The 13,708-nt window shown below is 41.4% G+C and overlaps 1 protein-coding gene and 1 long non-coding RNA gene across 5 annotated transcripts in view; one reads left to right on the top strand and one right to left on the bottom strand.

The window, feature by feature from the left end:
* LOC146714104 (uncharacterized) overlaps positions 1-13,708 on the top strand; it is a 112,195-nt gene that overhangs the window by 16,759 nt on the left and 81,728 nt on the right. For 3 of the 4 annotated variants that reach the window (XR_014918776.1, XR_014918777.1, XR_014918774.1), the window contains exons 3-5: positions 5,895-6,009; positions 6,124-6,190; positions 8,396-8,492. This is a non-coding gene — a long non-coding RNA (uncharacterized LOC146714104). Of the gene's footprint in view, positions 1-5,894; positions 6,023-6,123; positions 6,191-8,395; positions 8,493-13,708 lie in introns of all 4 variants that reach the window. The other variant, XR_014918775.1, reaches the window with a different exon arrangement.
* Positions 11,870-13,645, bottom strand: LOC146714109 (uncharacterized). The gene is made up of 2 exons (XM_085450701.1): positions 12,904-13,645; positions 11,870-12,527 (listed from the first exon to the last, which is right to left on the bottom strand). The coding sequence occupies exons 1-2, from the start codon at positions 13,612-13,614 to the stop codon at positions 12,309-12,311; spliced, it is 930 nt and encodes a 309-aa protein (XP_085306827.1). The 5' UTR covers positions 13,615-13,645; the 3' UTR covers positions 11,870-12,308.

The following is a 13,708-nucleotide window of genomic DNA, read 5'->3' as shown; positions in this document are numbered from 1 at the left end:
TTAATTTGGTCACTAACAGGGGCTCAAAGTCCAAGTTAGTGCTGGTGTATAAGGTGAAATTGGTCCTACCACCAACAACCCACTTAATGAGCATGTTTGTATGTCAAAGATTTGGCTTTCACTCAGAGTTTTCCTAGACAGTTTTTTTGGGAAGTAGATCTTTTCAGATTCCATTTGTTTCCTTTTTTTCTCTTTTCTTACCACTGATTACTTCCTTGAGGAAGTAAAAAAAGGGGAAAAAAAGAGCACATGCTTTCACCAATCTCGTAAAAGTTTTAATAGCAAAGTGATGGAAAGTGTTTCCATAGAAAAAGAAAAAGAAAAACAAAATAAAAACAAACACGAAAACACTAGACATTATGATAAAGACTTATAATTTACTTATAATTTACACCGATGTTTGTTTGTTGTTGTTTTTTTTTTTAAATTCTACACGCGAAAGGTGAGCGCGAGAGTCCTCGGTGGACCTGCTCGCTGCTGAAGTCAAAGTAAACTTTATTGTCATCTCCGCGTGACGTTGCTAATAAAGTTACACAATTACACAGTGAATTTGTGTATTGTTTGTATGTATGTATGAATGAATGAATGAATGAATGAATGAATGAATGAATGAAAAACCACAGTTTTTGTCTTGGCCGTGTGATTTTATTTTGTTGTATTTATCTGCGACACCTTAAAGGCCGCTCAGTGACAATATTGTCGGACATTAAACTGGTCCGTGGCTCAAAAAAGTTTGGGGACCTCTGATTTACAGTATAGGAGCAGTTTGTCTGGAAACAACAACTGCAATCTGCACATTCATAGGCTTTTTTATTGAAATAAAATTCATACTTGTATATTATGTACTATACGAGTGGCTGAATAGGCGCAGTGGCATGAAATAATAACTTCCCGTCAAATGTGTTAAACCTAAAGTAAGGAGCCTGCTTTGAAAATGTCAGAAGGAACATAGGAAGTAGACGTAAATTACATATACCTGAACTTTAAACTGAAGCAATACATGCATAAGGGTAGAATTTTGTATTGCATGAACTTATTTCAAGCTGCAGCAGTGATTGGATTTCCTGCAGAGAGGAAAGGAGGCCGAGGTTTCTCCCGTGGGCCACACGCAGGCCTCAAACAAGAAGCTGCAGCACGAACATAACTTGTACCTAAAACATGAATTCAGCGATATTAATGCTCACTGTGATCTTTGAAACTTTGGATAATAGCGTTAACTCAAATGTGTCCCAGATAAAAAATAATTCAAATTATTTTTTTAAATTTAAAACACGCGTGATGTGATTTCGTTTTTTGTGTTGAATTCTTATTTGGACGGAGGCTCCATGGTGGAGCACTGCGGGACTACATAACAGTGTTAACAGAAGGACTGCAGGTAGACTGAAGAATATTTATCATGAATTACTGAAGTAATTATTCATTACGCAGACATTGATTGAATATTTAGTGACACAGCTTGTATGAAGCGCCTTTCCTGCATCCTCAGTGTACATATCGTGCCTCCTGTTCTTCTCTTGCTTTGCCTCCGCAGTCTAACGGCCTTTACACACCACAGCCGCAGCTTTCCTGGGAATATTAAAAATATTTTTCACATAATTTCACGGGACGAATTTGCAAATTTTATTAATTTTATTTCATTATTTGCATCAAGCTCGATTTCCCAATTTCTTCGCAGTTCTGAAGAACCACGATCGCAATTAACACAGGCGTAGGTGCTGACTATAAAACGACATGTATATAATCAAATGATCCTATACGAGGGAGTACTAGGGCCACATTAATAAAAAATATATAATATTGACGATTGATGTGTATATAATAAAATGATCCTATTATACCTAAGACAGCGCGATAAGGAGGAGGAGGAGTAAAATATATACGATTGATGATTTTGAGATTAAAGTCAAAATAATATTTTGAGAGGAAGAAACTCGAATTACTTCTGTTTCCAGAAAATCTTCCACGGCTGCTCTGCAAAATACTTCGTGTGGACGAGACGGCGAAAGCGTCCTTTGGAATCACTTTACTGTCCGAGAGAGTGATTCTCCTTCATCACGTAATCACGATGCGTGTTAGTGGTTTGTCTCGAAAGTGCGACTGTAATTGTAACCCCGAAAATACTATTTCGAGTTCAATCACAAGAGGACATCGATTTTATTTTATTTTTTAATTTTGTAATTGGTCGTCATACTGCTCTAATGTGAAACCCGGCTGGAAAAGGAGATGATGGGCTACTTACCGCTGCTGGCGATCCCTGCTTCTCTTCTTGACCTTCAGCCTAACGATAAATGGATCCCCCTCTCTTTATTCTCCGTCTTCATCTTGGCTGTAGCAGAAATATCCCTCCTGATCTTCCTCCTTCGCCTGCGCAGATTTAAGGAAAAGTCTCCACGTAAGAACCGGTCAGGTGATACAGAGTGTCGGCCGTCAGCAGTCCCGTTACCGGCGTCGGTGCAGGATTTCCGCTGGAACACCATGTTGGTGAACATCGCTGTGTGTGCACATCCGTTAAAAGTTACTTACTTGTTGAAAGCTACTTTATTTTTCAGTGTTACTGTAATGAATCCAGTTCTTCTTTGCCAATTCAAACATCGTTGTAAAGCTATTATGTTATATTTGTGGCAATTGACTATTGTTGGCGGCTTAAACTGACTCATCCATAAGAGATGCGCATGAATCAATGTATCTACTGCAATGTTTGTGGTGCTTCTACGACAGATGTGTTAGGCACCTGCAGTTATTGCTAACACGAAGCTCATAAAGCCCAGTTTAAACACTCATTTTAAACTAATAAACTAGCTGCGCTTGTAAATGTTTCTAACTTCAGTGACGCAGCCAAAGGACTGATGATCTTATGCCTTTCACAACACTCGCTTCTTCTCAGGATTTACATTCACATCTGGGGATTTACAGAAAGTAATCTGTGAACTGTGATGGATAAGATCTGGATGAGCTGCTGTCATTCATGTTTCTGGTGTAGTCTGCTATTATAGACTAATGGCGATGCAGACATGCCAGTTGGATGTGGTTGGTTCCTCTGTGCTGCTGATAACAGACATTATGATGGCGTAGACATAATTAATATTAATAATAATTCAGTGCTCAGCATCCCCCCCTCTCTTCTGCTACCTTCCTGTGTGCTCATTTGTCGTGTCCAAAAATAAATAATTGAAAGGCTGAGTGTTCACCTTTAATGGAAAAAAAAAAGTGAATTATTCAGAAATTTCAGGTTAAAATTCTTCTAAAACATCAGATTATTTGTGATACTTTCATGACTTCTTATTATTCTTTGCGCTCTTCAGAGTATCCTGTCTGTATTTTTATCTCAATATCCTGTTTTTAGGTTAGTGTGAGTGAGTGTAGACATTGGTTGAATCTTTGTAGAAAGAAGAAATGCGTGGGAGTTTTCTGTTTTTCCTGCACACTTTTGGCATCCATGCAGCTGGTGCTTACCCTGCAGCATCCTTTACAACATATTCCGCTGTTTAATGTCATCAGCCTCCACTTTTGTTTTCTTTTTCTTTTCAAGGGTTTTACTGGCTGGAGCAATTTTCTGTTAGGAAACCAACACTAAACTGGGATAAATGTAACCGCTGTTGCTGATTACTTATTGATTACCGTACTGTTACTTAAGCTTGCTTTGAGCTCTGTGTGGTTTATTCTTTGAAAAAATGAAAAACGACAGCACATCGTAACCTGCCAAGTCATCAAAGACAAGTAACAAAGGTTTGAGTCTCACCTTTGCTTTTACATCATGGCCGAATTACCCTTAAAACAAAAAACAAACAAACAAACAAAAAAACAAGTGCCACAGTGTTGTTTTCATCTTTTCTCTGCCTGCACTGTGACACACAGCAGTGTTGTTATGGGCCATACTTAATCTTACTGTTTGCAGTTAGAGACGTTAAGAAGGAGAAATGGGAAAGTCTGTTTGTTCATGTTGTTCGTGTGAAGAAGAAAAATCAGCATTTGCAATAAAACGCTGTTGATAATAAGTACAGGTTGTTGTTAGTCGTTGGCTGAGTGCAGTGTTTTCTACTTTGCTTTCTGCTTTTTCACCCAAGCAGAAATAACAAGAATGAACTATGTTATTTCAAATGTATGAACTTCATATTGTTAATAGAGTTTTGATCATAATATGCACTAGTTTTGGTCACAAGTGTGGGTAAAAGCTGAACTTAGTTTTAAAGTGAGAACAGTTTCTGAGTGTGTGGCTGTGATCTACCAGATACACAAGGCATGGTGTCCTCCTCAGGTCCGTCTTTGGCTTCAGCTCTAAATTATAAACTTAAAAAAAATTGGTAAATTTAAAAAAAAAAAGAAATAAGTTCTTCTAAAGAAAAGGAATGTATGATTGAAATAATCATATATCTCTTCTCCAAACTGGAACATCTGTTGTTTTGCTTATTTTGCATCCAGAGAGATAAGATGTTACAGGGGAGGCGTAATCTGTGATCAGTGGGTTAGATTAGTCAGATCTATACTTCTCTCTTTTTCCACTTTGAGCTTGGCTCGGGTGCCAGTACATACCTGAGCATCCAGCCCTGATGCACCGATGCCACCAGCCACCTGCAGGGAGTGTGGTTAGGGGAGGTATTTAAGTATGTTTAAATATTCATTCAGGAATTTTTAACATGACATGAATGGTTGGCTGCACTCATTCTGTGAGGATTTGCTTCCTTTTTTTTCCTTCTTCTTTTTTTCACAAATATTTTCTGTTCCCTTTCATTTTTTCTTCCACTGATAACTTCCTAGAAGTTAGAAGAAGAAAAAAAACGGTGCCTATTTATCACTTTTGAAAAAATGAAAAATGCTGATGTCTGGGCTCTGAGCAACCGTGTGTTTTGTGGTTTTTTTTGTTTTTTTAAGAAATGCCTGACAGTTGGCTGGTTAACCAGTGTGGAGTGGAGTGGGAAGCTTTCGGCTAATAGTGCGCACTGTCAGTGCGCCCCAGGGTGGCTGTGGCTACAATGTAGCTGCCATCACCAGTGTGTGAATGGGTGCATGACTGGATATGTAAAGCGCTTTGGGGTCCTTAGGGACTAGTAAAGCGCTATATAAATACAGGCCATTTACCATTTAATAGTTCTTCTGGAATGACCTTATTCATATAAAAATGCTATTTTAATATTGTCTTATTATTGACATGTAGATTCAGATACACAAATAAAAACAAAGTGTTACGTGTGTGTGTGTGTGTGTGTGTGTGTGTGTGTGTGTGTGTGTGTGTTTTAGTGATTAATATCACTCAATACCACTTAGAAAATGACAAAGTCTGGCTGTTCTAAAGCAAAATATGAAGAAGCAAGGGCTGACACAAGACTTCTCTTAAGCACATTATAACTGTACAGCTGTGCTCATAAATGGGGGTGGGTTTCGATAATTGATTTTCCAATTAAAACCGATTTTAGCTTGAATAGCGCGATTTGTTAAATCCTGAATCGATTTTTAAATATAAATGTATTTTGCCAGAAACCAATTTCAGCAATCACCAAACAGCTAAAACAGCAAACCAGAGCAGGTAAATGGATTCTGCACAAAGGCGTAAACACAAAGCGCGGACCCAACGCATCAGGATCAGTGAGCTGTCGGCTGATATGTCGGGCTGAAAAGCTGCAGGTTTTGTCACTCTCCAACCAAAATGGATTGAACCAGGAGCAAAAGAAGATCCAAACTATGCTTCACATTTCGCTTCACTTAAACTTTGTCATGAATTCACTATTACTTTTGCCGTTTCGCTTCCACCACGATAAAATCCCAGTGGTTTAAGCTGGTTTAGATATTTCACTCTTGCAGTTTCACAGCATCCTGATTGTCGTTCTTCAGTTGAGGTTTCACTGGTTTTCAAACCATCAAACACTTTAGATTCACACGTGTTTGTTTGTGTGTTGCAGGAGTTTCGCTCTGAATCGTGACCTCCTCTTTGTGCTTCTGTGGCTCGTGGGACCATAAATTGGTCACCGTGGCGACCAGCAGGATGATTGAAAGTCCCCCGTCTGACTTTCTGAGGTCAGCCGTCACTGTTAGTGTTTATCTCATATTACGTCACATCTAAAATCCTGTGTAAATATGAATGAATGGTGATTAAATTAAACAAATAAAATGTATTTTTCTTTTTTCCAGTGTTCACCATCACTCTGCTCTGCAGCTGGTCTCCTTTTCCACAGTGCAGTGACACAGTGTTGAAGAGGTGAGTGTGTTAGTGTCACAACGGGACTGAACAGACTCACGCGCAGGCCCTAAGTTTAGGAAACACAAGAGTCTTTATTACAGCACAGCAGGTGATCTATTTACAAAGGTGTGGTCCAGGGGGTCCACACCTTTGTAAAGGTGTGAGAGCACGAACAAAAATGAAAATAAAAACATGTAGCCATGCTGAGCCGACCGGGTAGGCACAGGGACCCTGACAGTGTGTTTCAGCTGTCAACTCACATGGCTCAGCTATTTGCATAGAAGTTTAGATTTAAATCTCTCGCACGTGCTGCGTAGTACTTAAATATCATCAGGGTTTACACAGGCAGTTATTTGTATACAAAGGTGACTGTTTAAAGTCATAAGCTGCAGATTTATTTTCATGCAGTGATTGTTTACTAAATGAGTTCACTGAGCTTCAGCGGCTGGTGATCTTGGACATTCAGGGATTCTTGCACTGGGGACAGCTCTAAAGCACAGTTACAGGTAGCAGAAGGAAGATTGTTCCACTGAGCTTCCACCCTGATATTGATCATCTTGTACACTTCAGGCTCAGATGGATCAGAACAGCCGCAGTCAGGATTCGTGATCTGAGTGACTCTTTGAGGTTTCATCTCGATGATCATCCCAAAGACTGGTGGTGGTGAAATTCTTAGTTCTGTTAGAAAGTAAGCAGCTTGTCCACTGTATGTATATTTTCACTCTTAATAATTACCTTATTGAAAATGAGTGCTGTGTATATGACCGGTTTAAGAAATGACACGGGTCGAATCGTCTTACGTTTCACGCATGCGCCGTACAGGAGCATTTTCAGTGTGGATGAACAACTCTTTGGAAACGATTGAAAACGACTCAGAGCGTTTTTAGACAAAAACGCTGTTTTCAAATGTATCCGGATTAGTGTAGACGTAGCCTTAATTGAATTGCCTCTACACTATTTAGATTTTTAATGCTGTAACTGCCCACATCAATATCATCCATACTTTCTTTTTTTCTCTGCTTTTTTTTAGCTTTAAAGGTAGTGATGGACTCAATATTGTGGCGCAGTACGTCAGCTGAAATCTCTGAAGCACTAAAGTTTCTACGCCCCACGTGTCTCATGTTGAAATGAAGAGCACTTAATTATCAGCCTCCTTTTAATCAGATATGTCTGATGGTGAACACAAGCCTCCAGCAGCCAGCTGTCTGAGCTGAGGAAACAAAAGGCACACTTACAGTCTAAGCTTTGGTTTCCCACGAGCGTTAGAGTTAGCCTCACTGCTACGGTGTCATGTTGCTTTCACATGGATGCCACAGGGATCCTGCGCTCACTCTTCATAGAAAGTGACTGCGGTAAATTACATTACACAGATTTAGTGGTTTCAATTTATTTATTAACTGCACTTACTGCACGGGAGCAGAGAGTCCAAGATGAGTCCGTCTCTGTGTTGTGACTTTATGAGATTTCCAAATCATTGCATTTAGATTTAAAACACAGAGTTTGTAAAACTGTGATTCAGATTAATTTAATTTTAGCTCATTGTTCTCCTGCTGGGCCCCATCTGTTGGTTCATGCTCACTGCTCTCAGACTGTGTGGCTTGCAGAAGCAACAGTGTATTCTCAGCACAAAGCAGAGCACGTTACTTAATAGCTAGTGGAAACAGTGCAAACCTCAGGAGTGGAAACCAAAGTGATTCAAGTCTTAACATTTATTGAAGGCTGTGTGGGAGCGCTGAGGAAACAAGTGCTGCTGTGGAGATAATTTGGAGCAAACTGCTTTATGTTTCCTTTAACAGGGTGATTCTCTTCAGTATTAGGTCAACAACTGCACATGATCCACACTGTAACTGTTTGTGTGTGAAAGCAGTTACAAAACCAAAAGAAGCAGCTCCTGTTACATGTGCTAATGTGTTGTTGGCTGAGGCTCAGGAGGTTACAGAGCAGATCACTTTCTAGTCTCCCCGTCTAAATGAAAGTGTTGTGTAAAAAAACACCAGTGTTATCCTTTTACTGTCTGATATGTTGTACAGGGTGTATCAGAAAGAAACCTCAGGTCAGCTGACCACACAGTCCAAGTTAAAGTCCTCCTGGAGCTCAGTGCACTGGATCCAGCTCTAACTCCAGATGATGATGATGATGATGACGGTCAAACTCTTGGTTAATATGAAGGCTGTCAGGAGGCTTGTTAAGACTCATCATAACTCTGCTGCTCCCTCTCTGCAGGTGCTGTATTCAGCTGAGACGATGATGCTGCTCGTCTTCAGCTGTGTGGGTGGAGCAGCAGCAGAGGTGGAGGCTGGAGGATGGTGTGGATGATCAGGTGTGTTTTTTTTTAATTTTTTTACAAGATTTATTTTCATTTTTAAATTGAAAAACAAACAAAGCGAACAAACAAACAAACAGCTCACAACTATGGCACACAGCAAACATCTACAACTAACCACAACATGGCAGGCTGTTGTGACCACAGGAGCACGTCTAGGTGCACACTCTTGTATCCATGCCTTTCAAGGATAACCTCAGACTTCTGAAAACTACGGAGCCAACGTACGGAGCGAGATCTCGCAAAAGTTTTAGCCGCATTCTTCGGAGGCCGCCAGCTCGAAGCCAACCGGGATGTCAAGGCACGATGTGCCGGGAGAGCGGTGTTCCCCCCGGCTGTAGCAGGTCTCAACCTGCCGTTAGCTTCGAGATGGTGGGTGTCAGACGTCTCCGAAAACGTCGGAGCACTTTTGCAAATATGTGATGTCTTGTAAACTGAGCAGATATTTGACATTTACACAACTACATTCACACCTCAAAATATCTTAAAAGTTATTATTGTGACCCAGAAAGAGTAATATTACAACTAAGTAGCTGCCGCCATCAATCATCTTAATTTTTTTTCTCCCATGTCCCTTGCGGGGCTCTATAGAAAACCAAACACAAAAAGTAATAACATAATGACATCAGGCACTCAGCTGTTCTACAACTTTTACCTCAGGGGATTTGAGCCACCTACAGATTCTCCTGTACCTGCCAGCACACTGACACTTTGACTATCACAGGCCTGTGTGTGGACATGTGGACGCTCTGTGTAACAATGATATTCATTTTAGCACTACTTACTACTGACACGCAAGAGAGGAAGGTCAGTTTCCAGTTCTGTGCTTATATCTTACTAAATGCAGGGTAATGACTGTGTAATGTGTTGAATTTAATGTAGTGGACTGTCTGAGCATATCTGCTGATAAGCTGAGTCAATAGAAGCACATCCTGTAGATAAGCAGCTCTAAGATTTACTGTCTCTGCTGCTCTGAACGAGTCCTCTGAGCTTCAGCCGCAGACACAAACCCTCAGATTTATCCAGTCAGATTCATTTACAGGACCTGAGGGAGCAAAGCAGACACAAACTGCAGAATATTTTATTTATTGGTCTGTCAGCACCTAATCCAGCCTCTCTGACCAACTATTGTTGAAGTGCTGGCTGATTGTGTGAGGCTGCAGCTCCATCTGTCTAATGTTGGTGTAGAGATCATCCTTTCATCAGCTGCTGCGACAAAACCTTAAAGCTCAGATAGAGATAACAGGTGTCACACAGTAACTGTGAGATGAGCTGTATCTGCTGCTGGGAGGCTGAGGTGGAGGTGGCTGTGATAAAGGTGCTTAGATTTGCACTGGGAATGACAGCTGTCAGGTATAAGAGTAAATATATCTGATGGACTGATTAGTTTGGACTGTAGAGGATTATATTAATTTGATATTGAGCTGGGAGTGGTGGGAGGATTGCTGTGGTAGGTGTAACAGCAGAAGTGAGTGATTGAAGGAGAATGATTAGTTTAATAAAATGAAATAAAATGTCTTCACATGTCTGTGAAATACTCAGCTTCAAAATAGAAAGTGCTGTCTCACTGTGACATCTGTTAGAGGATAGTCTGTACTGATCCGTCAGTGCATTATGTGCTCAGTTGAATCTGACAGTGTTTGCTGCCACTCACTGCTCTGGTGTGTACACATGTTGTACGGCCATAAAACTGTGAGAGATTCAGTTCTTGAGTGTTTCATGAGGCAGATCCTGATTCTGTCAGCACAGCTTTTGATTTCTTATTTCCTGATGTTCACAGAGTGTCTTGACTCCACATGTAGAGTTAGTACTACCACCATAAAAACTGAACTACAAACCAAGTCCAGCATAGCTTAGCTTTCTTTGCATTAGCGGGCTCATAAAAGCTCAGATATAACAGACATGCTTCAGTCTCTGTTTGCTCTCACACTGAAAGTGATTTCACGCCTCCTTTCACACCTACTTCAGTCCAAAACAATATCAGAGGAAGTGTTGATAGAGGTCTATAGAATATATAAGAAATACAATAGAAACACAGCAGTGGTGCTGATAAGTGAGGAAGAGGAGTAAGCAGTGCTGCAGACGAACAGTATGGAAGCAGTGAGAGAAAGTCCACAACAAAGTTATTAAATCATTGTTGACTCATCTGAAGCTCTGAACACATGACCCACTCAGATTATCTGTTTCCATATGTTACCATATCACAGAGACGCCTTCCTCGTAATGAAACTTGACTTTGGGCTCCGTGTACCTCTCAGCCTCTTAAGTCACTCTGTGGTGCTCTTCATGTCAGCTGTGGTATTTGCTGTGTGTTTAATCTGTGCACACAAGTTGTTTTGCATGATAAATACTAACACACTGATGTGTAAACACTGAGAACAGTGACTAACAAACAAACCCATAAACAGGAACGACCCACCTCTTATATGGTTAATGAGAAAAAGTCAGTTTTTTATTTACATGCACAAACCAGCAACACTTTACTGCAAACAACTTCAGACCCTTGAGCTGTTCTCAGGAAGTTAGGACTGAAATAATCTCTGTTGTTGTTTGTTTGATGATCTTAGTGCTGATTTATCTTTTCAGCTTGTTTAACTGAGTCTTAATGTTAATGGTGTGTGTGTGTGTGTGTGTGTGTGTGTGTGTGTGTGTGTGTGTGTGTGTGTGTGTGTGTGTGTGTGTGTCACAGTGTAATCCAGAGCTGCTCCTTACTGAACTCGACCCTGCAGAGCACTGAGGGCGTCCTGTCCAGCATCAGGACCAACTGGCAGGAGTTTGTGGAGGACCTGGACTTCTGGAGGGTCCTGCTGCTGATGGTGGTCATCACCCTCCTCTCCCTGGGCCTCGCCTACTACGTCAGCAGAGTCCTGCCTTTCTCAGGGTGGAGAGGAGGCAGGAAAATAAATGAAGATCTTTATGTAGAACAAAAACTCTGGTATTTATTTGTTGTGCAAATCTGATCATTTTATTGGAATCTGAACAACATCATGTGATGCTGTCAGCACAAAGAAGAGAGGACGGTGACTCAGAGACACCGACAGCTTCATGTGTGGCCTAACACCTTTACAACCACTCATTGATAAAGTCACCTTTACATCCCTGTTTGCTCTGTTACAAGCTGTATATTGCTGATGTTTTGTATCTTTTCATTGTTTTCTCTCACTTGTTATTTATTCAAATGTCTTTGGTGTGAATTTTTCCCTCGCTGTCTTTATTTCACACAAATACCTGCAGCCTTTCTAGCTGGAAACAGTTTTGTCAGGATATCTTGATGTTCTTTGTTCAAAGGTTTTCAGTGTTTATTCCATCAAACATTTGACGTCATTTAATGTGCAAATTGAATAAAATCATGAATGACTGTAATCATCATCAGGTCACTTTATTATCCACTTAAAACTTTATTGGCACACAGCAGCTTCCCTGAGCTTTTTACAAAAAGCAAAGTAAACACAGTAAAGACTAAATCTGTACAAACAGGCAGGACAATATACAAATTCCCTGTATGTGTCTGCACATATACTTGGCCAATAAACACGATTCTGATTCTGTTACTGAAGAGATCTCATTCATCCATCTTGAAGCTAAATTATGCATTGATTATGTAAGCAGATGATTTACAGGTATTACTTCATTGATTGGAAGACAAACGCAAAATAATAGAGACAATCTCAAACATTGTAACAGCAGTCAGCCTCAGCAGAAGGAAAATGGAGGATTTCTAAACCTGAGAAAGTGGAGTTGCACAGTGGTGCCGTCATAAAGGTGGCGAGTTCAAATACTTAAAGGGATGAGCTGTTGTTGTTTTTTCACTCATCAGTTGTGGGTAAAGTCAGGGTTTCCATTTGACTTTAGCATGCTGTGCTGGTCACAGTCTGATTCTCTGCCCTCTTCAGTGCCTCCTCCTCCTCGAGTGCACACATTAAATTTCCTGTCCCTCAGAAACCAGCCGAGCCAAACAAGCAGGGCAACGATCACAAATACAGCTGCTGTTATGAAGAATGTTCTCCACGACCAGTCGGAGCACTCAGATGGCTGCAGAGGACAAGAAGACAGAGCAGAAATGTTAGTGAGCAGTTTTAACTGACTTTTAATGCTTTCAGTTAAAGTTAAAATAAAACATTTTACACTGTAAAGCTCAACATAAAGGTGAGATCTTTTTATACAGTCTGTGTGTCAGTCCTCGGTGGACAGACCACAACCCTCTATCTTTGCACATCTGTAAGCACATGTTCCTGCTGACCCGCTGCGTCTGAATTTTGACTGTTCTTTGCTGACAGGACCGCTTCCCTTTGGCCTGTCCTACTAATCTTTATGGCCACGTTACTTAAAGTCTTTCAGTCAGTCTGCAGTGATTAAACTGTGGACGATTAAGGTTTAGAGTGACGTGTGAAACTACTTAAATTCTTACCGTGGGTGTGGTTGTAGGCTGTGAGGTGCTGCCCGGTGGTGGTGGTGATGGTGTGGAGACGTGCAGGTGGACAGCAGAGCGGTGTTTCTCTGTGTTCTCCACGTAACAGTAATACACTCCGTCGTCTCGGAGCTGAGCTCGCTTCACGGTGAGGGACAGGTCTCCTCGCTGGTACCAGTCCGATGGTATGGACACTCGGCTTTCATCATAGCCGTCCCCGTAGGTGATTTGCTTAGACAGAGGATTCAGCTCCAGCACCAGCTCTCCGTCTCTCCTCCAGCGCACAGATTTTACTGCCTGACCGACTGTAACGGAGCGACACGGCAGGGTGGCACCTTCATCCCGGGGTGCGACAAGTTTATAGGGCAGAAAAACGTGCAACTCTTCCAGCTCCCCCCTCTGTTTGGAGTTGCAGGTAAACTCGTAATAGCCGTGATCGTTGAAATCTGCTCTCTTTAATATCAGAGAGTCGGCGCTGTAAACCACCCGGTTAATGTAACCCGGTCCCGGCTTCCAGACACCGTCAAGAAAGGCAACCAGCTGATCGGTGCCATCCATCAGCTGATGTGTGACTTTTCCCGTCTTGCACTTCTCTGTCAGGGCAAACTTAACATCGTCTCCTGCAGCGGCCTGGATCAGTTTCCCAGACACCCGGCCGATAAAAAGAAGAAGAAGAACAATGTAAGTGAGGCGGACTGATGTAGCACTCATCTTGCACGCGGAGGAAAAATGCGCGCCGTTCACGCGCAAGCTGACTTTTTATAGTCGGTGGTGGGTGGCGCGGGTGTTCCACACCGTCCGAAAA

This window comes from Copadichromis virginalis, linkage group LG3, assembly GCF_057382275.1.
Source record: "Copadichromis virginalis isolate Kocher_CV1m ecotype Utaka linkage group LG3, C_Virginalis_male_GT1.1, whole genome shotgun sequence".
Taxonomy (NCBI): Eukaryota; Metazoa; Chordata; class Actinopteri; order Cichliformes; family Cichlidae; genus Copadichromis; species Copadichromis virginalis.
Note: the sequence above shows the minus strand (reverse complement) of the source record. Positions and strands in the feature narration are given on the sequence as shown.